This window comes from Lagopus leucura, unplaced genomic scaffold (assembly GCF_019238085.1).
Source record: "Lagopus leucura isolate 7727_CA_CO unplaced genomic scaffold, USGS_WTPT01 Super-Scaffold_739, whole genome shotgun sequence".
NCBI classification, from domain to species: domain Eukaryota; kingdom Metazoa; phylum Chordata; class Aves; order Galliformes; family Phasianidae; genus Lagopus; species Lagopus leucura.
The window spans coordinates 17303443-17328052 of record NW_024962255.1 but is presented as its reverse complement, the minus strand read 5'-3'; the positions used below and the strand labels follow the sequence as shown (position 1 = coordinate 17328052).

The 24610-nt window shown below is 40.7% G+C and overlaps 1 protein-coding gene and 1 long non-coding RNA gene across 3 annotated transcripts in view; both read left to right on the top strand.

The window, feature by feature from the left end:
• The window catches only part of LOC122175374 (annexin A8-like), a 20875-nt gene extending 13787 nt beyond the window's left edge, over positions 1-7088 (top strand). For both annotated transcript variants that reach the window (XM_042863017.1, XM_042863018.1), the window contains exons 5-13: positions 1-42; positions 804-894; positions 1478-1557; positions 2176-2235; positions 2736-2829; positions 3972-4067; positions 4288-4346; positions 4699-4821; positions 6087-7088. The exon at positions 1-42 is cut by the window's left edge and continues 72 nt beyond it. In XM_042863017.1, coding sequence (XP_042718951.1) covers positions 1-42; positions 804-894; positions 1478-1557; positions 2176-2235; positions 2736-2829; positions 3972-4067; positions 4288-4346; positions 4699-4821; positions 6087-6143 — 702 coding nt within the window. In that variant the 3' untranslated portion in view covers positions 6144-7088. The remainder of the gene's footprint in view (positions 43-803; positions 895-1477; positions 1558-2175; positions 2236-2735; positions 2830-3971; positions 4068-4287; positions 4347-4698; positions 4822-6086) is intronic.
• Positions 7089-17277: 10189 nt separating this feature from the next.
• LOC122175661 lies at positions 17278-21511 on the top strand. The gene is made up of 3 exons (XR_006177465.1): positions 17278-17309; positions 17564-17623; positions 21434-21511. It is a non-coding gene; the product is annotated as an uncharacterized LOC122175661 (long non-coding RNA).
• Positions 21512-24610: the final 3099 nt, after the last annotated feature.

The following is a 24610-nucleotide window of genomic DNA, read 5'->3' as shown; positions in this document are numbered from 1 at the left end:
CCATACAAATATGAAGCCAAGGAGCTGTATGATGCCATGAAGGTAAGACAATTGCATTCTGGTACTTTGGTAGTGTATATCAAGTACTAACCTCCTGTAACTGTTTATTAATGCAAATGATAGTAACTAGACTAGTAGGTGATTAAGTTCATTATCAACAGTATCTTTTGAGAAATACTTTGTTGTACTATCAGTGTACATTCAAAATACTGCTGAACTATTTTGGGATGTATGTGAGTTTCTGAGCGTATATGTTTCAGAGTGGGTAAGACAGCAGAAGAGCCAAATTCTCCTTTGGCAACAGATGAATATCCATAGATCAGATTCCAGCTAAACATCTCCTACTTTCTACAGTGTGATTCTTGTGAACAGAGACAGTGACCTGGGGGCCTAAGCTACTGCCATGATACCCCCAACTGAGGAGATAAAACTTCAAGAAATCAAATAAATTGATTTCTTCAAAGAAAATGAGATTTCTTGGGATCTTACCCATTGGCACAGTATCTTTTTGTGGTATAAGGATAGACTCAGCAGACAAACATTGGTATACCCACATCCCTCTAATATGGTTCATTATTAAAGGTCCAGATCCATAAATGTGCTACAGAAGGACAAGGTTACATGAAATCATCCTTCACAAACTGATGTAAATGGTTCTGCATCCAAGCCAAATATGCTTTGTCTCCAACTTCCATGCTGGCAGTTTCTAACAGCTCAGCGCACAGCCTGACATTTTGCTGCCATCAGACTCCTCATTTGACCATCTTTCTCTATCTTTTTCTCCACTGTGTTTTCCACTAAAGGGTGTGGGAACAAGTGAAGATGTTATCATTGAGATCCTGGCATCACGAACAAAGGCGCAGATCAAAGAGATTGTCAAGGCATACAAAGAAGGTAAAGTGCTTGAGGCTCTGATTTATGTGGTCAGAGCAATGTGCTGCCTGATTGCGTAGCAGCAGGGATGCTACCAGCTAGCAATGTCAGCAGGAAAACGGGATTTTAAGAGCAAGAAGGTACAACCTGACTGCCTTCAGCCTGACAAACAGAATGTGGCTAAGCTGAGTGAATCTGAAACTCCCTTTCTTTCAGTCAGAGGAAGAGGACAGCAAATCACTTTTTTTTTTTTTTTTTTTTTTTTTTTTGTGGGGCCAAACCCAACGTTGTTAGGATGCAAATAAAACTAAGCTATCCTCTAGTGTTTTTTTTTCTCTCTCTCAGATGGGCTGTAGGTGGAAATCTATCAAATGCTTGTAACTCTTAAAGTATATGCCTAGCATCAGTTATGAGTTTACACCTTTGTTACTGGAGGCAATGGTGTACTGTGCTGGGAATGCCTGTCTGGGTGTTGCTGAGGGTATATGCTGATCTCAGTCTGCATTTTCCACCAGCAACTTTCTTGACTAGCGTGAGGCTGTTGTAGATACTTATGTAACACCCAAATAATCACTTCCATTGTCTTTCTCTTTTCCTTGCATAGAATACGGTTCTGATCTGGAACAAGACATAGCGTCGGAAACAAGTGGCTACTTCAAACAGATTCTAGTTTGCCTTCTTCAGGTGATGTTATAAAAAAGGATGTTCACACTTTTCTCTACCTTCTTGGAGAAGATATGCAATACAGTGGACAATGCAGTCATGACCATCACAAACTATGGGGACATACTGTCACTTGGACTGGTTCTCTGTGTTTTCAGCTTCAGTGTGACTGAGGCAGGGAGCTCTTCCTTAGCAGCAAAGGAAGAGCTAAGAACTGAGAACAGTCAGCTCTGCTGCAGAGAAACACCTCACTTTTACATATGCATTAAGTCACTATAATTTAAAGTGACTTCAGATATCTATACATAAAAAAGCAACTACAGAAAAACAGTTCTCCTTACAATTCATCACTATTCCTCAATACTGAGAGCATATTTGGATGCATTCATCCTATTGAATTTTCTAAATTTTCCTACCCAGCATCAGAATAACTTAGTAATACTAAGTAAAACCAAGAAGTTGCTTATTTTTTAGTCAAGAGTCATGTCATATTCAGTCAATCATATTGACTGAAATATTAACAAATAAGTGCTCTGTGAAAATAGCTGAGGAAAAAATAATATGTCTAGTATTTAATCTATCTTCATTGCATGGAAGATAACTACTTGCTCTCATGAATTACCTGCTTTCTTCCCATAGGGTGAGAGGGACAATGCCTCTCTCTATGTGGATACAGCATTGGCTCGCCAGGATGCAGAGGTACACTCAAATGCCCATCATCAGTGATATGCTTGCATCTCACCTGTCCTGAATCTCAGAGGTGACAGAGTTCCGATTAGCATGGGGTTGGAGCAATAGTATCTGGGAAGAGGGATTGTCCTGAAAAAGCAGCAGCTTTGGTTTCTTCAGATTTGCCTGAGCCTTTCTGACCCTAAGAGGAGAGATGAAAAATGGTCTCAGGCTCAGTTACTTTTGATATGTGGAAACATGGGCATTGTGGAGTGGGATGCTGAAGGGCAGGGAAGAAATTTCAGTAGCATTGTTGGCTGCTCTAATTGCCGCAGGAAGGATGGAGACAGCAACTGCTTTCGCTAGAAGGCACAGCCAAGGGTCTACAGTCAACTACTCCAGGAGAATCCACTTCATATAATATTTTAGGTTGCTTCAAGCTGCGTTACCAAAGCAATATCTTAAGTCAAACTCTATTCCTTTACCAGCTGCATGCACAGAAAAGGTAATGATAGTGTGTTAAATCACAGGCTCTCTTTTCTGCTGGGGAGAAGATAAAGGGCACTGATGAGATACAGTTCATCACCATTCTGTGCAAGAGGAGTGCTACACACTTGCTGAAAGGTATGAAGCAGGCCATGCTGCCGAGATTCTAAAACAGAAAAAAATTCTTGCCAAAAACAAGAGGCAGAGCTATAGATGTCAAAACCTGGGTAGTCAGAAATAATCACTTTAATCTGTCTACAAATCCTTGGCTAATCAGTGCCCAAAGGCAGCCAGCAGCTTCTGTGAGGGCTTATGAAGACTTAGTGCCCCTGATATTCAGATTGCTTGTATAGGAGTCCTGATACAGTAGCAATGGCTAGATGATAAAGTTATTTTTATAAGCCCAAGGAGAGAGTCCCTTTCTGATCAGGTAGGAACATGCTCTCATGATTCCTTGGACTTGAGTTCTCCTGGGGATAAAAAAAGTCAATGATAAGGCCTGTTATTGTACAGTGCTGTAGCAGTGCTGTAGAGCCACAGGGTGCTTCTTGCAGCTCTCTCCTGGATTCTTCTGAGACCATCAGATGCTACTTAGGAGGAAATTTACCAACCCAGCTCCAGCTAAGGGGGATCTCAGCTCTGCATTGCCTCAAGAAGAAGAGACTTTGTCTCATCATCTCAAGACTTCTGAATCAGTCCAAGGCTTTGACTTGGATTTTGTTATTTATGCTGAACCTAAGCACTTCAGCTACTGTTTAAATTTATTAGAGCTCAATTGATAAATTCATCTGTTGATGCCTGAGCATTCTCAAGCTGAAGTCGGGTGATTCTGTGTGATTCTGTGAAGGCCAGCTCCCTCTTGTGTTTTCAAACAATTTCCCAACAGCTCTGAAAACAAGGAGGTGTCTTCTGGTCTTTGACTGTGCTTGCCTTTAAGAACTGATTTGCAACAGTTGCCAACCTTTGAGGCCTACTCAATCATCAAGGAAATGAATTTAATTTCCTTCTGGGCTTGTCTAATGCTGACTAAAACTGGTTCAAATGTCCATTTCAGAGGGATTTTTGATTTCATAGAACCATAGAATTGCTTAGGTTGGGAAAGTCCTTAAAGATCATTGAGTCCAATCACAACCTAACCATACTACCCTAACAACCCTCTGCTAAATCATGTTCCTGAGCACAACATCGTATCACCACACAAGCAATACCTCTGAATATTGGACATAAAATGTCTGAGCAGTTGTTTGGTGGAAATTCATAGTCCTTTGTGTTTTAAACAGTGTTTGAAGAATACCAGAAACTTGCTGGTAAAAGCATAGAAGACAGTATCAAGGGTGAAACTAAAGGCTCACTAGAGGATGCTATGCTGGCTATTGGTAAGTGCCCTCTTTCCCTTTCTTTATTCCAAGTTTGTTGTCTTTCCTCCTGCAGCACTGACAATATTAGATGGATATAGTTTATAAAGCTTTCTAGTGGGAAATAAAGGGTCCTTAGCTCATTTCCTAGGGGCAGGCTGAATGACTGGAAATGGTGTTGAATCTGCTGCTTTGGACTACAATTACCACTGATTCTTACTGAGCCTTTTTATGTGACTAGTGAGATGCACAAGGAACATCCGTCAGTACTTTGCAGAGAGGCTGTACCATGCTTTAAAGGTAAGACTTTTTATTGCAACAAACTTTTTTTTTCTGTCATAGCAGACTCAATTGCAACTTGGGTCCTGCCAGTGCCACTTAGAAGAGCCAGTGCTGCGGGGAAGTCCAACAAATTTAAGAGATTTTCTTTGCAATGATAGCAGAATTCCTTCATGTATCTTGGGTGTAAAAGTACACTTCAAGCTTGAGATACGAAGGAAATCAATCTTTTCTGGCTTAGGAGTTTGTGAGGATCCCAGTCTCACCTTCGTAACATGAAAAAAAAGTTGTGGACAAAGCCTCAGAACAGTCTGCAAGAGCTTATCCCTGGAATGCTTACTAACACTGCAGACTGATGTATCTTTTATTCCAGGGGGCTGGCACTGATGACGGGACCCTCATAAGGGTGATTGTTTCTCGAAATGAAGTTGACTTAAATCTTATCAAGGATGAATTCAAGCGAATTGCAGGACAGCCTCTCTCCAGCATGATTGTGGTAAGCAACATCTTGATATGATGGTTCTTAGTCGTTGTGTGCATTCCTAACCTGCCCAATACTATGGGATGCTTCCGTGATAGTTTTTTCAGTAAAAAATATTTCTGTGAAGTTCACAGATCTTCTTCATTAGGTTTGTTAGAAATTATCTCATTTATACATATATAATATATATATATATATATATATGAAAATTGAGTCAGACTGTGTGCTCTGTGGGTAAGTTGGGCAAAACCAAACCCGAGAGGAGACTGTTCTAGGCCTTTTATGTGCATTTTATTGTCTCCTAAATGAATCCTAAATTCATCTTCCTCTTTATACCTTTCCCATGCTGCTATGCCATTTTTGCCTCTCTGCTGTCCTTAACTATCTTAAGCTAGTGTGATGTAAGTCAAAGCAGTTGTGATTTTTTTGTTGTTGTTTTATTGTTTACCATTACATGCAGACCTGGTCCATGTTGTGGTAAGATAAGTTTATAAACTAAACTTTGTTAGAGCTTACTGTCTTCTGGAGTTTGGTTCTTAGTGAATGACCCTTCCCTGGTGAAAAAACATGTTTTCTATTAGGGCTGAAATGTTGGGTTTTATCATTTGCTGGATAAGGACTCTGGGGCATTTCTTTCCCCTAGTGCAAATGGCACAAGAGCCCTATCCTTATCAGTCCCTATGGGAAGTCTCATTCTATAATGAAGATCCTTTCCTCTAATTGACACTGTCAGTGTCTGTCACGTTGATTAATGATCAGTTTTCAAGGGTCTGTATGGGAGACTCATTCCTCCTGAGAAGCTGAAATGGCTTTACACCTGTCATCACAAAATATTCAAAGGGAGAAAAATTTTTACCTCAGGACGTGCTCTGCAGTACATTAGACCAAAGTGACCATATCTGTGGCTTTCTTAAAAATGTCCTTTCGCAGGGCTAACTGCCTTTTCCCTTTCTGTAAGGGAGAGAACACTATATGAATACCCTGAACACAAGTCTTGATATCTCTCCTGATCTGTGGAATGGAACCCTCATCACTGATCACCAGGATTCCAAATAAAATACTTGATAAATGTTTTGGCTTTTTATTTTTTTTTTTTCCAGGCAGAAGCTACAGACTTCATTTCTCTGTTCACTTCTGATGGTTTCAGCTGTCTGAAAGCCTGTTTTTTCTTTCCAAAGTATTTTTCTTGTTGGGGGCATATTCCATCCACTGATAAAGGCAGCAGTCAGCTTGAACAGGGGGGCTTTCATACCTACTTTTTTTTTTTTTTCTCCTGCCAGGATGACACCAGTGGTGATTACAAGACAGCCTTGCTGAATCTCTGTGGCAGTGACTGACAAGATCGAGGAAGAAGATATTGAAATGGATACAAAGAGAAAATTACATTTTCAGGCACCTCTTCATTTACATGTAGAAAATCTTTGCATTGATACAAGTTGGAGAAAATGATCAAACTGAAGATATCCAAAGTTCCCCGAAAGCATGGTTGCTCAGTACACATTAAAATCTGTTCACTTTGCTATCAGTTTTAGAAACTCTTCCAATTATGTTTGGTTTTTCTTCAGCTTCTATTTCAATCTGTGCAGCTTCCCTTTTCTTTTAACATGTTGTGAAGGGAAGAAGTTTCTGATCTTTTAAGTGCTTGTTCCTGGCATTTATCCTGGTTTCTCACCTGAACTAAAATATGTTGTTCCACTCTGAATAGCAAGGAAGGTTTCCTCACTTAGTCTTTGGAGTATGAGGACCAGACGCACAAGTAAATGACCCTAGGAGCATCCTGCTCCAGGTGCTTTGTCCTGGACTCCTTCACCTGTCAAATCTGATGCACACATTCAACACAAGATGAGGTTTAAGCAACCTTTAAGTCAGATACCAACCATAAGCTGATGGACATGTTCCTTAAAGTACCACCCAGACATTCTGAGGCATAGCAGAATCAAGGCTTTCAAGTAGCACCTATGTGACTTGCTACACTTGGTCTTGTGTTTCTTTTATCCGCTTTCCACATCCTGCCTGAACAAGCAGCTCTGGCACAGGAACAGATTTCTTCAGTGAACCCCCAGACTCTGCCTTGTGTGATGCTGCTCTGGTGTCTGTCCAGGGCTGGCCATAAAGAAGCTGGGCTGAGGAAAATTTTGTTATGAGTAATAAGGTGGTGTTTAGAGGGATAGCTTTTTCTTTTAAATGGGGATTATGCATATCTTTGTGGTTGGGGGAGAAAAAAAGTATTTTTGGTAAATACGTTGTCTTGGCTAGAACAAAAATGACTTCTAATAAATAGTTTTAAGCAAAGTACAAAACTTCTTCACAGTGTAATTTTCAGTGGCCTGGTTGCTGATTACATGTTCTTTCTGCTAAAGTCTCTTTCCTCCCTTCAGAAATGTCTTATGCAAATGCATATCGTACGTTGAAAAGGGAAAAGATTTTCTTCTTGAAAAAATATTCACTCAGGCTGAGTCATAAACATCCTGGTTGCTACTGGTGAGTAAGTAGGTTTTTGGTTGTTTTTACAGATGTTGGGGAAAGAGAAAACTGCCTTCAATGAATATCTCTGAACTTCCTGGTAGTTTCATAGTGCAGGTTTTTTTTTTCCCCCTCAGTGCAGTTAACTATGCTGCTGTTATTCACTGATGCTCCTGATTGATTGTAAATGCTAGGACTACAATCTTGTATTGCCTAACCTCTCCTGGAATATTTTTAATCCTCGGGCCACTTTGTAGGAGAAGGGCACAGTTCATACAGTTTTAGGGTAAGCTCTGCTAGCACTTGGGTCCTGACTGCTAGAGGAAAGGGTTTTGTACTTCCAGTTACGCTTCCAAATGCACCTCTGGCCGCTTACAGGAGAGCAGAGCCGGGAGCTGAGGGCAGCCGAAATACGTCTCCTAGATTCTGCTGGCTGCGGGGATAGCCGTGCTTGCAGCGTCACCTGGCGGGGGGCGGCCGCGCTGCAGCACGGGCCTGAGGCCGCTCCGAGAGTCGCCCGCGGGGAGGCGGCCAGCGCCCGGCCGGCCCTCGTGATCCAGGGTGGGAGGTGCTTCCGTGTCATCGTGGTCCCCACTTCTCAACGGCAGCTGAAGGGGGAGGAGGGATGAGATGAGGAACCCGTAGATGCAAGTGATCTGGGAGTAGTTCTGGAAAGGAGGATTTGCTGAGGGAAGCTCATTCTATCGACGTAATTACTGGGAAACAAAACAATTGTAAAACATCAATAAAGATTTAATTACATATTGATTGCTGCTAAAATGTTCCCCGGGTGAACCGGTGCTTTAATAAAGCAGAATCAATTCCTAAGCTGTTCTAACCAGTCCCTTCCAAATGCAAATATTGACTCAGGGTCTTTCTATTCATTCACAGTTTAAGTAACACGATTTTGTTGAACAAAAAATCAAGATAAACACAAGGTAAGCACAGCAAAACACAATGCAGGCTGTGAGAAATGAGCAGTAAGAAATGCCCGAGCCTAGTGCTTGCCTTCTGTTGCCTGTATGCCAGCCTTCCTCCAGCCTGCCCGCTGCCCGTGCTGCTAGCGGAGCTGAGTGCTTGGGGCTTAGGGGCTGCCCCCTGCACCTTGCTGTGCTCCAGAGCCAAGACCCTGCCTGGGTGCAGGCTGGAGGCTGTAGGTGCTGCAGCTCTCTGCTCATCTCACACCAGTATGTGTGTAGTGATAAGTGGACTGCAGCTACCAGTGCTGTTCCTGATCCCGAGGAAAGCACGCAGAAATCTGTTCAAGTTGTGATGTCAAATTGAAGAATACTTAACCCCCCCACCAAGGCTCAGATTCTGGAGAAAGGTAGCTGTTGTTTGGCTCTCCCAGCATCCTGGAGTGTACGTGTCTTAGAAGCCCAAAGAATGACTGCAGGATCCCCAAGCGGTGGCCAGCCACAGGCAAAAGTAGTCTTATTGCTGGGACTTCTGGAGAGATGAAGAAAACATTGGGTTGGCGTGGCTTCATTTGCACCTCTGTTTTGCAACAGTTTTGGAGTCATTTGGTGGTGAAGTGTTTTTAATTGTTCGAACAGAGATTAGTAAAGCCACTGTCAGAAAGTGAAAGAAGTGAACAGTGAGTAGGGAAAGTGAGAGCTCTTTTTCCCATCTTCCTACCCTTAAGATTTAATTTAATATAGTTGTGTGTAAGGAAACACATGAGGAGGTTCAGTCTTCCTGTCTCCCCACAGCTTCTCGAGCATTTCTCGGAGGCACCCCAGGGATGGTGTGTGGTGCTGAGCTGGAGGCCCCAGCGAGAGGCCAGATATGAGGCAACAGGGGCACCCCTGTTCTGTGGGGCACCCCAAGCAGTGCTTCTGCTCTGAGCACAGGATTAGCTAAAATGCAGACAGCACAGTGTACAGGGAGCAACACGGGGATGTGGGTCATACTAGCATGGACAGCTGCTTTCATCACTATAAGCTGGGCAGAAGGGAGGTCTGAAGGAAGAGTGTCCTCCATACTGAGCAAAGCGCTGCTTTTCTGAGTGAAAACATGATTTTTTATTGTTAACTTCATAAACTCATGGGAAATAAGCATTGATTTGTTAATGTAGTGTGTTGTCATGAAAAAGTAGCGCCTGCCACAAGCATCTAGATGATGGAGTCTGTTAGTGTTGAGGATCTCTTGAAGGATCTCCTTTTGCTGGCAAGTTCACTACCTGTTGACAAAACTGCACAACTTTCTTGTGGCTTGTAGAAGGTATCTCCCTTGCAGGGAAGATAGTATTAACCTGTGAGCTGCAAAAGTGAGACTGCAGCAAAGGCACAGCATGTTTTACTTCAGCCTCTGCCCTGTATCCAATGCCTGAGCTGACTCTAAAGACTCTTCAGTCTTGTAGTGGTCAGGGTCAGTAAGTTCAGTACATCCCCGTGCTGGGGAGAACACAGCAGCAGAATGGAGATGTTTTGTTCAATGCAGTGCAGTGACCTCCTCTCCTCAGACCACATGTAAACAAGAGGGCCACTCCGATCTCCACCATTCCAATCACTGCAAAAAATACTGAGCTTGTAAGCAGTTGTTCATTCTTCTGGTGTCATACATTTGAACTCAAAGGACTCATCCTTGAGTTTCCCAGAAATTATCAGTAGAAAATTTGTTGTTTACTAAAAAACCGTCTTGTTAAGCTGCAGAAAATAAATTAAAAAATCATAGTTTGTGATTTATGTCTGACTGCCCTCCTAGAAGATGACAAAAACAGTCAGCCCTGGGGACCTGAGCTCCTGTCACTTTGGAGGAAAGTGTGATTTGTTCAAGCTGTGCTTCTGTTTTCCCAATACCCCTTCCTGTTCCAAATCTCAATTAGTCCATGTGTCTGCATCATGCCTTGAATTACTTGCATCCTTCAGAGGCTTGGGGCTGACATTTCAGACCAAAAATTGTGCACCCAGTACGTAAGAGTGGCATTGGTATGGGAGTTCAAGTCTCCTAGAGACTATCCCCTAATACTTAGTATTTCTTTGAAACTAGAAGAATGTATATGGTGACATTTTTTCTGTGGCATAGAAGTCATAAAGATCTGAGTGGTTTTGTAATCCCGAGAAACCTTTTCTGCATTATTTGCTAGATAAAAGCACTTACTACGGAAATGCAGATTTCCATGTACATGCAGGAATCTAACACTAGAGAAATAAATAGCTCTGAAACACAGAGAGGAACCAGTATTGTTCTCTCTGTGGTAATGAAGAACAGGATATGTTGTAGGCACAGTATTATTAATAAATAGTGAGCAATGCAATACAAATCTGTAATTCAATTTAGGATTTCAGCTCAAATTGTTCTTTGGAGTTACAGATGACAGTAAGCTTTGAAATTGAGTTACAGTCCAAGCAGGAACTGAGTCATGTGTAGCAATGTTCTAGAGAAGCTTACAATCACAGTCTGGAGTGGGCAAAATATCACTGAGAGCAGTATATGCACTGAAAAAATAGCATCTGGGGGACGTAAATTAAATTGAACTTAGAAATAAATGTCAGACAGCAAAAGAGGGAAAAGTGAAAGTCAACATTTCCATATATTGATTTTAAAATGGCAACTTTATTTCAGAAACTAGTTCAAGTTAAAAAGCAATTATTTAAAGGTTTCATTAATCTGAACCTGAGACATGACATTTGGAGCAGAAAACACTACTCACTTTGCATCAGAATATGATTGGTTGTGTTTTGTTTTTTTTTTTTTTTAACTTTCCTAAAAATCTCCTAATTTTCTATTTTAATTTAAGCCGACTCATCTCAGTTTTCCTTCAGTTCTGTGGTTTAGTCACTGATCTGAAAGATCCCTTATTCTTTTTGCTGTAAAATTGGCTGATATTCTTCACAAGAAAGGAAAGAGTCCTTGCTTTAAATTCACAAGCTGTTTTCTATAGCAGAAAAGACATAGTGAGGACTAAATTCTGGATGACTTTAAACAGGAAAAGCAGAGCACAGAGGAGCTGGAAAAGAAGGGAAGAGGAAGAGTATAGCTGATGTCAACCTCTAGTTTTGCCAGATTAAAAGTGTATCAGAATCACCAAACAGCTCTTTTGTCTTCCCATGATAGTTGGTTATTTCCTCCTTTCTACACAGTCCAGATTTTTCACCTTAACCAGATGTGACTTATTAGCTATTTAATAACAAGTTTTCCTAACCTGAAATACTAAAATATTCATTCAACACTCTGCTCACTGACTTGCTAGACTCAAAAAAATTTCCTTCACAAATGAACAGAAATACCACTTTTACTGAGGTCGTACCAATCATTCACACTAATCGAAGGAATTTCTGCCTCAATATGACAAGATCTCATGGTCATTTCCATGCCACCACCACCTCAGCCTTAGCTCTCTCCATGCAGGCAAGGCCAGCAAGGGTTTCTGAGTCCCTGCATTGCACATGAAATATGTAAGGCTGGAACAAAAATGTCCTGCAGAATCTGAAAATCATTATGTAAATCCATTTATTCCTCACTGCTTCTCATGCTTCTGGGACTGAAAGAAAATCCCTGCTCAAGGTAGTTTTCAGCTCTGCAGATGTGGTAGTTGTGTATTTCTAAGCCAGAGCTGTCACACCATGAGCAATGTGCTAACTGTAAAAGCCAAGCTGAGATAGATCTTCACTTCCTGGGACTGCTTGTAATGAGGCTAAATTGATTAATTTCAGGAAAGAGTTCAGATGCCATGGTGCAAACTGTTAAATAAATAGCATTTTCAGAGCAGTAAATAACAAGATCTGTTTCTTCTGAAGCACCAGATACCACGTAGAGTAATAAACTGGTGATCCAGTATTATACGGCTTGTAAGCATCAAACTAAGTCTCTAGTTCTCTTCTTTTTATATTTATCTAGTTCATCCTGAAAGAAAGAAATCCATAGCCACACTACTTGCTTTTTTTCCTGCCAAGTAACCTTGTAAAGCTGGTCCTACAACCTAGGACCTTGAAATCCAGGCTAAATTCAAAGAGTTTGACAAGCTCATCTGTCTTCATGTATGCAATCATCTGAGTAACCACTGTTTCCCAAAGGAAATGAGACCTGACAAAAAGCTGGAAGAGCTGCTGGTGTGAGTTTTTTTACTGATAGAGAGAAACCTTTTCTTAAACTAGCCAAGTACTAAATGGGCATTATTACTTTTTTCTTTTACTTTTTTGGTGAACTTTTCACATATTATATCAGTAGGTTGTAGCCACTTTGTTAAATGTTATGATGACAGTAAACACAAGAAAAAATATTTTTGTGAGTGCATTGTGCTTTAAAACTCTCTCACTGGTTTAGAAAAATCATGGTTAAAAACTGTGGCACTTGGATGACCTTCTGTTAGCTGTTCTTCCATCTAATACTAAGACTCAATTCTGGTATAGAAGAGGGAAACATTTGTGATAATAAACATTCAGCCTCAGCCATTCACTTGTTTATATGAGGTTGGTACTTGAGAGATCCAGTGTAATTTAAAATGCAATAAATTGAAACAAACTCACTCCATTTTGGAGGCTGCTTATGAACTCTTTTAATTTGGTGTCATATTTATTTGGGGAGAATTAGATTATCCTATTCATTAGATGCAGTGGCTGGTGATGAATGGAACAACATTCCACATCAATGGCATTAATTGAATCCTTGCAAGCACAGATAATACCCCTGCAGGAAACAGGAGAAGATGGAAAAGTTCACCAAAGTAGATCTGCATATACTACTGTGACGAGGGAGCCCTGCTGAACTGCCATGGTTGGATGCAGCAGTTGACTGCTTTTCTTTTCTTTTCTTTTCTTTTCTTTTCTTTTCTTTTCTTTTCTTTTCTTTTCTTTTCTTTTCTTTTCTTTTCTTTTTTTTTTCTTTTTCTTTTTCTTTTTCTTTTTCTTTTTGTAACTGCTGAAACATTTGTTATGATCTCTCTGCATACAATGAGGATCAGATCCTCCTGCTGCTATGCATTGCACAAGTGCAAGTTAAGGGGAAGCTCCTTCTTCAGAACTCACCTTAACCAGAAATACCACACAATGTATGGGACAGGTGGTAGAGTTAGCTGTGCAGACAACAAGTGGTTTAGAATTTGTTTTAATGATCCACTTTATCTGCTGTTGTAGCTAATGCTGCCCTAGCAGGCCACAGGGACTTCCTTCACTCTGGCACTGACCTGGGTTGGTGATAAATTAGCAGAACCTCACCCACTGACAGCCATTTTAAACGTCATGATTGTAACCAGACCCAGGTGATTTTCTCCTCACTCATTAGTAATACATTAGTAATACATGCTCAGGTCTTTTGAAAATTTCTCAGAAATGTGTCCTATTGATAGAGCCAGAAGCCAGTGGTAACTGGCCAGAAGCCAGGGCAGTCAGTTGCACCATCCCTATTTTGCTGAAGCAGAAATGGAAATACGTGTCTGAAAGCAGCGGATCAGAACACAGATTGTCTGAGCCGCAGGGAAATCATTCTCCCTGGAACACCATCTTTCCTCTCCACTTGCACTGGGATATGTTTTTTCCTGACTTGCCCTTTCAGTAATGCAATCCTGAGAAGATGCTTTCAGCCAAGGTCTCGAAGAGGTTAAAGCAGTAATAACCACAAGGGGAGCAACATGGACATTTATAAAACTAACCATTTCAGAGCACTAATTTCATCAGCAAGCTAATTGCACATATTGTATCTAAGAACATTTCCAGCCATCTGCAGGAAGAGAATGTCATAGTGCTTGGAAGGCATGATGTTTTTATGGTAGTGTCTTGCTGATAAATGAACGCGGTGCAGTGAGTTTGGGATGTCACAATGATTATCATGTAGAACAAACATCTCTTGCTGTTATCTGGAAGTGTATACATAGCACTTTTACCGTGGTATCTGAATACTGGTTTGTGTTTCTCATCCTAGTACTCCTGTTACATTTTACCTCAGTTTTAGAGGGAGGAGCTGAGTGGACGTGGAAACTGTTGCTGCTCCCCACAGCAGAGCTTGGCTGCACTGTTCTCCCGCAGGAAACCTGGGATGCTTGAGGAGCAGAATCACAATTTCCCAGGTCCAAGGCCAGTACATTGCCAACTATTTCTCACACTTTTACTGTGGATCCAGACAAATATTTGCAGTCTCTAAACAACTTCCATCTTAGCCTAAAACTGACTTGAGTGAGATGAGTAAAAAATAGGTCTGTGTTCTCTCCCCATGTAAGCAGCAGCATGTCAGGAGAATTTGTGCTGTCTTTGTGATCATTTAATTCTAGGTAAAATGAAATCCTCACTTGGAAGTTTTGACAGACACTAGTTTGCTGAAAGGTAAGGGATGTTTATAAAGCTGATATGGCAGAATTCACCGTGTGGTAGAGCTTTATTTTGACTTCAGGTCTCTGACTCAAGTAACTGAGTTTGATCTTTTATGGAAAATGCTGCACCATTGGGTAGAACTGCAGCAAGATTTGCCTTTCTGCCTACTTGGAATCAACTCCTGAGTCTTCTGAACTGAGTTCTGATGTTTGACTGAGCATCACATACCTCTCAAATCTATCTCTGCTCGTAAACACCCATTTTCAAGGACTTGTGTATAAATAAAGTTATTTGTGTTTACATTTTTCCTCAAGCACGAAGGTGACCTTCACTGCCCTGTTGTGATAGATCTGATAAGGTGACAATGCAGCAAATAACCTGCAAGGCCTGGCAGGCTCACCTCCTCCTGCTCACCAGTGAAATGAAGCAGCACAACCTTGCCACAGCAAATAGCTATGTCTGCAAATAGCCTGTGGGTTCTGTGGGTTGTGGGTTGAACTGAGAGTTCAACAACACCACAGCCCTATGTTGTGAGAGCTGATGACCTTTTTCAATTAAAAAAAATATATATATATATATATATATTAAAAATACTTGCTTGTGAGTCAGTTTAATGAATGATGGTATCAGCCTTTCTGAGATGTAATATTAATCAATGGGACATTTTCCTCACCTGGAGATCACTGAAGACATTATATTCTGAAGCCTCAAAAGTTTATGCTGAGATGGGCATCCTGCCAAGAACAACATTTCTGCCTCAAAGACAGGGTGAAGTTACTACATCTAGGGTTAAGGCTAAGTAATCCCAGAGGTCAAGACATTCAGGCTAGACTTGCAACATAGCTCTTAAAATATTTCCCATTTTCCTCTAAAGTAAGGCAGTTAAAAAAACAAACTCATGTTTCTTGTTAATTTCAGCACGCAGTTATCAGTGAGACTTTGATGTTTTGTGCAAAGAAAATCAAAACCTTACTGCAGAAATAACTCACTTTACAAGGATTCATTAGCATCCCAGCTTGTCTGGGCTCCAGTCTTGGTAGGTGAATTTTCAAGCACTGAGAACTGAGGACTATGGATTTAGTTGAAGTTCACTTGGTATGCTGGGGTCCAGTCAACGTCTTCTCAAGACCATGATGTATGAATGGATGCAGTGAAGTGCACAGTTGACTTAAGTGAGAGGTGTGGAGGCTAAGCATATGTAGTAATGAATAAGTGTATGAGTATGAAGTCCTTATTATAGTAAATAAACAGAAGCAAATTCTGAACTACGGCAATCTGAAGGGACTCTCTGTGAGGACCTGCCAGAGCAACCTGTGGGAGGTCACTCACTGCATCCTGCTTTTCCTGTAGCTTGTGTTATGTGACTGTCCTGCATGGTTTCTCATAGGCTAGATGGAGCTTGCTTCATCTTCTGCTTTAACACGCCCAGGCTACAGGACCAGAAGGTCATGCTTTTCCTGAGTACCAGACCTGCCAAAATCTGAGCCTTGGTCAGTGGGAAACTCAAATTAAATGCCTAGTTCATGTTGGCTGACATTTTATTACAGAAGAAAATCTTTTTCTTGTCTTTTGTGCATGTTCCCAAGACGACTGCTATAGCAACAGCATTTTTGTCATGGCACATGGAGGAATGGGGCTCCATTTTGCCAAGGTGTGTAAAGCAGGCAGGAAATGTCACCTTGAATTTTGAAGTTCTTACAATGTAACAGAAGGCCTGTTGAAGAGAGCAGGACCTGCACAATGCCTTCTGTAATATAATAATGGAAACATTAGCCTTTGTTCATCCTACAAGAGTGGAAGCATTAGGAGGAGAAAACTTTGGTCTTTACATCATGAAATAAAAAAAGGTCACCTAGAGAAAAAATTCAGCAGATTCACGTGAAGAACGTTTTATGCTTTAATGTTACTCCCAAATTGTGAAGTAGTTGGCTATTTTGAAAGTGAAACCCTGATTTAAGGAAAAAAAATCTCAGCAGCTGTGGGATCATCTAGCAGAATCCAACTTACAGTAGGCAGAAAATGATTGCCATTTTGACGGAACAAAAATAGCTTGTAACACAGGTGCCCTTGATGGTGTGTACGTGGAAAAAATTAGCCTGCTTGTTCATGCCTGAGTTCCCAATTTAGGATGCCTAAGTGCAGAACGAAGGATCCTGCTAACTAGGTGCTCTTCAGGATGCTTCACAGCTGGTGGAGCCTGGGCAGTCCCTCCGTGGTGGCCCAGCTCCCCCCCACCCCCCCAGCTTGGCTGGGTGGCAGAGGCCATTTCCACTCACAGGAGCAAAAGGTATTTCACTAACTCTAGTGGAGCTCTGTTGCTTTATAGAAGCAAAAATATGGTTTTAATTCAGCCAAATGTTAATTCCCAAAGTCTGGGAAAGTTTAGAGTGCCTGGAAATAGGTTTTTGAAAATAACATGCTCTTCCAGCCTCCCCTATTGGGGCAGCTGCCACTTGATCTATCTTAACCTCAGCCCCACTTCCAAGATTGTTGTGAGGCATTCTTGATGCTTCCAAAAGTGCCTCGTGCTTTGCAGAAAATTGACTTTAAAGTATAACTGGCTTTTAGTGCCTTTTTTAATGTTAAAAACAGTCTTAAAATCAGGAAGCATGTTGATTGCAACTAATTGGGAAGACCTGAGTATTAAATCATCACCTGACACAAGGAGAGAAAATCAAGCTTCATGTAATTCCAATTCAAGGTAATTAAGCTCAAGCAGTAACTGCAAGGGAAGGTCCAAGAAGATTTGCTCTTCATTTGTGCTGTTTTAAGGGCTGAGCTTTGGATTCCTAGGTGAGTTGCTGAAGAAAGGGGGTCTGAAAAGAAGCAGGAAACTATTTTACTGTGAAAGCTTAGTGTGCTTCCCCATGAAGTATTTAGGTCTTCAACAACAATTAAAAGTTATCTAATGTTTTATTTCAAAGCCCTGTTCTGAAGCACCTGATACATAGAGTGATATTCATCTGGTGGTCTAGAAACTTGTTATGGTTCGGTTTAAAAGGAATTTATTTTGAAGAAGAAAAATCTGAATCTCTTGCACTTACTAGGAGGGAAAAGGATGTGATTACTGGGCTACTGCTGAGAGACTTATACTGATCCCTGAAGAGGTGGGTATTCTGAAATGGAATTATTCTGGGGAAGCTTACCCACAGGTGGCTTCTGTAAAACTGGTATCTTTCTTGCCATGCATCAGAGAAAACCTACGAAGGTGCTGAGTGCTTAATGACTTGGCGGAGGAAGACTGTAGGCAGGGTTTGCACTGAGCTTGTGGCACTGTTTGATGTCCCAACCACCTGCCAGCAGAACATAGGACTGTAAGGGCTGGTGCACAGCTATCATCTGCTACAGCACAAGGTAAGCTCTTTTACTAGCTAAACAGGCTTTATTCTTAAATGACACGGCTTCAACCAAAGCCTTCCAGTTTCCAGCCCTACAGTAGTTGTGCTAATTTTGTGCTAATATTGCCCATTTACCTTCAGTATCATTTCTTTCTCTGGCTTAATCTGCTCAATGAAGGTGTAATCTGTAACTGTAGTCTAAATAAATAGGCTCTTTTTGGCCTTTTAGGCACATTCATTTTCTATTCCTCTGACTTAATGTTACTTTGCATCTTGTCCTGGTTTCTGTAGCTGTTTCCTCAACTAGGATAACTGTACGCTGCATTTTGCATGAGGTCCTTACACAACAGCACATCTGTCAAGTATTGCAAATTTGTTGCCTTGTGATGACTGTGTTTTTCCTTCTCACAGCTGCCTCATGTTATGAGCCACGTTGCTCTGAGATGGCAACATTTTCCCTTACCCTTGGCAATATCAGGCTTCTGAGCCTTCTGCTCTCTTTCATGCAGCTTATTTAAAAAGCAAATCAGGCTCTTTGTTACAGCCTTGCATTTTCTATTAAGTTTCATGGTGTAGCAGTTATGCCCTTTCTCAGTACTGTCCCATCTTTTTTCAATGTTGCTGATACCTCCAAGTTTAGAGCTTGCACTTGTCCAGGCCACAATAGAAAATTTTAAGTAAGATTGTTCCATTGGTGGAATGTGTTTTGTTTCTAAAAAATCCACTGTCTCTACTGATTGTGCAGCATGCTTTTTTTTAAAATAAAACTTGGAGAAAAATTTTTAATCTTTCTTTCTTTTTTTTTTTTTTTTTTGTTAACTGCATCTCCTCTGAAACCCCTTATAATGCTTCATTTAACTGCAAAGATTCTGAATTTGCTATGCTGCCATGCTCAAATGAAGTAAGTGAGATCACCAGTAAGAGATGCCAGCTAATCTTGCATATGCTCCCTATGGTTAATATGCGTTGTCTCTTTATCTCCAGGACTCAAATTTTACCTTTCCTCTGCTCATGTTTAGAAATCCTATATAACACTGAAGCTAAACTCATAAATGTTTGAATTATTTGTGTCTCTATTTTGGAAAGAAACTTAATGTATTTAGTAGGCCAGCTCTTTCATTGCTGAGAGGTGTGGATGATTGGATTCTCCTTTGTTGAGCAGCACTGGGTTGGTTTTTGTCTGAGTTTTCATACCACCTTTCTGGCAGTAATTTCTGGTTATCAAATTTAGTCATCTCATCCTTTGCAAATCTGTGCTACACTATTATTCCTAATAAGAAAAAAAGTAAGTGGTTAACTTGATTTTTGGATCAGAATGGAGTGAATTTCCTTACTCTCTCAGAGAGTCTTTTCCATACTAGATAACAGTCATAGAATCTTCAAATTTGGAAAAACCAATAAGATCATCTAGTCCAACCATCAATCTTTCATTCTGCACTTGCATGAGGTAACAAAATGGAGTACAACTTACTTATATGCTTGTGGGACAAATACTACTGCTGCTGATTTTACTCCAAGATGCTAAACAGATTGAAGACTTCATTGTTTTTATATGATTTGTGAAAATGCCATTCATACTGAGAAGGTTCACTGGGATTTTGGCCTTTCAAGCCTGTTTTGGGTAATGGAAATCCAACCAAATGGCTGGCGTTCCTGAGAATACTAAAATGGGATGGATGGGTCAAGAGTTAGTATAAACTACTTCAGGAACTATCTGCATATGCTATGGGTAAAGCAGTTCTCTGTGGGAGAGCAGCAGCAGGCTTGGTACAGCACAAACAAGGGACTGGGGAATGATTCTCTGGGAAATGCACTGTAAAATCTTGTACTGATCCCTAAGAAGTTGGCTTCAGGTCTCCAACATGGAATTGTGGTGCAACTTTAACACTTTTCTGTGTTGTGTACACCCACAGAGGGGCACTAGGCCTCCATGCCCACCCAATTAAAACTTCAGCCCTAGCTGAAGCACTGGAGCTAGTGTTATATGAAGGGATATTGCAGTATCTCTTGAGAACTGGGGTGGTCGGATGTGATGATAGCAGGACAATCGGGGAGGGATAGAGTTACTGGAAATATTCCCTGAAATAAAGATTCATTGTGGTTTTTTTTTTCTAATTTTCCTGCTTACTGATAATTTGCCTGTTGACAGCTGTATACGTACATGTTAAGTCAGTCTTTATCAGCTAACAGTTCTGAGCATGTGAGGTTCCCCGCTGACTCCTTGTTACACTGAGGCCAAAGAAAAGATTTTAATAACTACATGTTTGTTCAGATTTGTTTGTCCAGCTCTCATTGCTTAGTAAGGGTCACTTAACATCTCTGCAGTGCTGTATAGGACAAACTGAAAAATGGAGCTGTCCTTAGAGGAACTGGGACAACAGAATACAGCTATGCAAGCTGGAACACAAACGGCGTCCAAAACACACAGTAGGAATTCCCCTTGGCACAGTTGTACTCAGAAAATATGCCATATATTTGCAATAGCTACAGAGCTTGGATTTGCCACTCACTGGGGGGAAAAAATGGACTTGATAGATTTTCTGCATTAGAACCTAAATGGGGCTGTACTGTACCCACCTTCTTATGTTATGTTCTTCTCAAGTTGAGGAAAGTCCATGGTGCTAACAGTACTAACATAGAATTGGGATGTGTTTGCTGAGAGTAGGAAAGATACTCAGCCCCAGTTGCAGCCTAAGTGCCTTCTGCTTTATCATTATATTGTTTGTGTTGTCAGTATGGTGCAGTATTCTTCATTTTTTTTGCCCTGAAAGACTGTTCAGTTATACCAACTGTTGTTAAACAGAGGTAGTATTTCACTCAGGAGCTGGCTGTTTATTAATCCTGGATAAAGTTGTTCCTTGTAAAGAAAGTGTGCAAAATGCTTTCTGTCTGAACAAAACTATGGGTCAGTTTTTATTACATGCTATTATTATAATTATAGGTTCTTCTGCTTAATCAGGATGTGCTTAATTAGGATAGCCATTTAATTGGGACATCTCCCAAGGAACCAATTTAGCTTAATGATATTAGTGCTATCTAATCAGGGCAGCTTCTGGGGAAAAGAACAAAAAGCTTTAAAATAAATAAATAAATAATACCCCAGGAGGAAAAAAGATAAGCTGACATTTTGCTGGTCGATGCATCTACTCCATTCCCTGAAGGTTTGGGATGCACTGAGCAGCTGCAGGGATATCTCATTAAGGTTGTGGTGGTGTTCTGCTGCGAAAGTACCCAGCACCACACTTGCTGCTGCTAGTGGTTGCAAAGTAGCCTGAAAGATGAGGCTCAGGAACTTCATGTTGTTCCTCAGTGGGTGAGGAACAACATGATTGACGGCTTAGTGGGTCACAAGACTGACTTCAGTGGAACAGTTGGCTTAAGGAATCCCAGGCCCCAATGTTCTCAACCCCCTGCTTGTTCACGTGCTGAAACGTCACTGTCTCTTTAATTGCAGTGATGCAGCATTAACTGGATCAGTGACATGACAAGGTTTAAAATAACTTTTTTTTTTTTTTTTTTTAATGTTTGTGGGCTTTTCTTATTTTTAAATGCTTATCTGTTCAGTTTTCCATTTGTCAGCTCTCCTGGGATGCACTGCCATGTCTCATGGAGTGATGAACAAGTGAATAGAGAGAGCTGGAAAGACACTGGCACAGTTCAAGAACACAACACAGTTTGTAATTGCATACTGATTTACGATGTCTCGCTGAAAGCAGGAACGGTATTACCTGATAGTAATTAAAGTCAGTCTTCATCTGACTCTACCTCTTGGGTGCTTTTCCTGTATGGGTATGCAGAATCACGTGTGCCTCCTTCAGTGCGCTTGAGTAGTGAGCTAACAGTTAACCAAGAAGAACTGAAATTGCTTGAAAGTATATCCAGCAAGTTCTGCACAGGTATGTACTCCTCAGAGGCTGTGAGAAGTGAACTCATTCAAGCTAAGTTAATTACAAAATCAAGTGACTCTCCAGGAAGGATGAATGTCCTAATTGTTTGCCTGCTTGTATTTGGGTCACCTTGTGCAGCCCATCTTCTTTTCAATTCTTTTACTCCTGAAGACACAGGGCTGCAGTTTTCAGACTCACGAAGCTGGCTGAATAGTAAATGCAGGGCTGGGTTCCACACCTGCTCAGCTGTGGCCTTAGTTAGTCACCTTGGAGCTGCATTTGCTGTTAGATTTCAAAACAGTTTTAGGAACTATTAAGGATCTCCTTTTGGGATTTGGGTGCCTAATCTTAGAGCTCTGAGCTGTCTTTTCTCTGCTGCACATGAAATCTATTGTGATTTGTAAACTTCTATTAAAACATTTGCTGATGTCTTCTTCAATAGAAATAACTGTCACTGAAAAATAAGTTTGATAAAGAATATGTATTCCTTGGTGTTTTTACTACTTATTGGCCCTATGCCTCTAATTAGTTTATGTTAGCTGTAAAAGGAAATATTAAACATATTCTAAGTATAAAATATAGTATTGCTACAAATAAACACACTCAGATTAAACATCACACTGCTTATTTTTGTTCTCCAACTGTAATAACAGACCACTCAGACAAAAGTGTGTGTAGCCAGCCTAGCGGTTGGCTGAGTCATAGCAACAGCATCAATTAATTTGTTTCCAGGTTTAAAAAACTAATAAAGACTTTCTACAATCTCCTAGATGCAGGATCTGTTCTTTACACTCACATATTCTCTGTATGCGTAGACACCCAATACCGCATTTTTCATGATGTTAAGAAAAAATCATGGCGTGGTTGGGTTGAAAGGGACCTTAAAGGCCATCTAGTTCCACCTTCCCTGCCATGGGCAAAATAGTTGAAGTAAAAGCACATTTCTTCTTACTATACTTAGGAGAAGCTTATTTGCTGTTCTGTGCTGCACAAAATCACAGCATTCAACTACAGACCAGTCACAGTTCTGCTTTCATGTGCGCTCTACAGTCTCGGATGTGGATGCTTTTGTGTATTATTTTAAAATATGTATAATATACTGTACCCCTGATCCTGGGAAATGGTATGGTAATTATATACATGAATCCTGGAATGCTCTGCGTGTTGTTGTTTGAACTATTTGTGGTTTGTGGAAAACTGATTGGTGGAAATAGTTTCAACCATAAAGCTGCCTATTGTTATCACTTACAGCTTAGCATTTGCAATTTTGGACCATAAAACACTGATTTTGCAGTACAGAGAAATGAACTGGATCAAGATACATTGTTAGCAAATACGTTGCCTGTTGCTCTGAGTGCAGATAGAGTATTTCCCCTTGTTTCAGCCAGATGGGTCCCCTCTTCCTTCCCAGCAATGGTAAGGTGCTCCTTAGCAGTACATCTTTGCCTAAATGTAAGCAACTCAGAGAATGCAACTGCACTGCTGTGAAACCTGTTTTGCAATGTGCAGGGAAGAAATTCATCCTGTAAAGATCTGTACTTCACAGAGTATTCCTGAGGGAAAGCAACTGTGCTAGAGGCCAGCAGGATTAATAATCCCAATTGGTCTGCTGGTGACGATGAGCTCACTTGGTGTGAAACTGTGCATGCCTGTGTGCATTGTGCTGTGCGGGACTTCTGACACGGCTGGTGGAAATGTGGGTTGTTGCAAAAGAAATCTTCATGATCTGCCACAGTTTAGCTGTAGTTCTGGTGGATGGAATTAGATTCATGCTGAATGCGTGAGGAAATGGTGTGGTTGGATGATCTTGTCAGTTTTAAAAGTGTCAGCCAGCTTCTGTTGTCTTAGAATCCCATCAGTCTTCCCAAAAGCACAGGGCGGAGGGCACATGCACGTTATGCTCCTCAACCAGTCGATGTCTTTGCTGTTGTTTTTAACAAAGTTCCCCATTTGAATATATTTGCTGTGAGTTTAACAGAAGTGCAGAGGATACCAGAACTTTCTGGTATTTTTCAGCTGTCTCTCTGTTTTTCAGAAATTGGTTTTTAGGACATCAGTACCTCTTCTACTGTCTGCCTTTAAGTGAAATAAATGCTTAGTATTACATAGAGTTATTTATAGTCATTAAGTCAACCTATCAAGCAAATGAATCAGTGGCAGTTATCTCACCAAGGGCATAGCATGGGATAAGTGCATTCTGCTTACAGTCATGCTGGAATAAAATGTAATCAAGGTAATATATATGAATGATGAAGCAGTGTTTGCCCACTAGCTGTTGACAGGGAGTCTTTGTATTCCTACAGTCTGGGTAGAGGGCACAATAATTCATGAGCTATAATTATTGCATTCAGAGAGCAGAGATGTTTAGCTGGAGCCTTAGGGACAAAACAAAGCTTCATGTTTATGGGTTAAAGTGCAAGTTTCATGTTCTGCATGTTATCGTTGCTTACGACTGCCAAAAGCTATCTTTCTACTACCAGGGATGTCTTGAGTCTAGTAAAAGTAAGCTGTACTTGCATTGGTGTAATCCTACAGTAAAAATGTATTATTATGTTGGTGTCACTGTGTCTAGCATAACCCACCATATTTTGCCAGTTAATTAAAAAAGAAAAAACTATGCAGTGCTGTATTTTCTGTGTACCATGACTAAATATATATTTTTAAAGTTTTTAATTTCTGAAAAACAACAATCAACAACCACCAGCGTTCAGTTTCAACCTGGGTTTCTATCATACAGTCTCTATGCTGCTACTGGACTTCAAGTTTATTGAGTGGTTATCGGAAAGATAAGAATAGGATAAGATTGGGAATTCAGACTAAGGCTTAACTAGCATTGTCTGGCAGGAAAAGGTATTATACAAAAGTACAA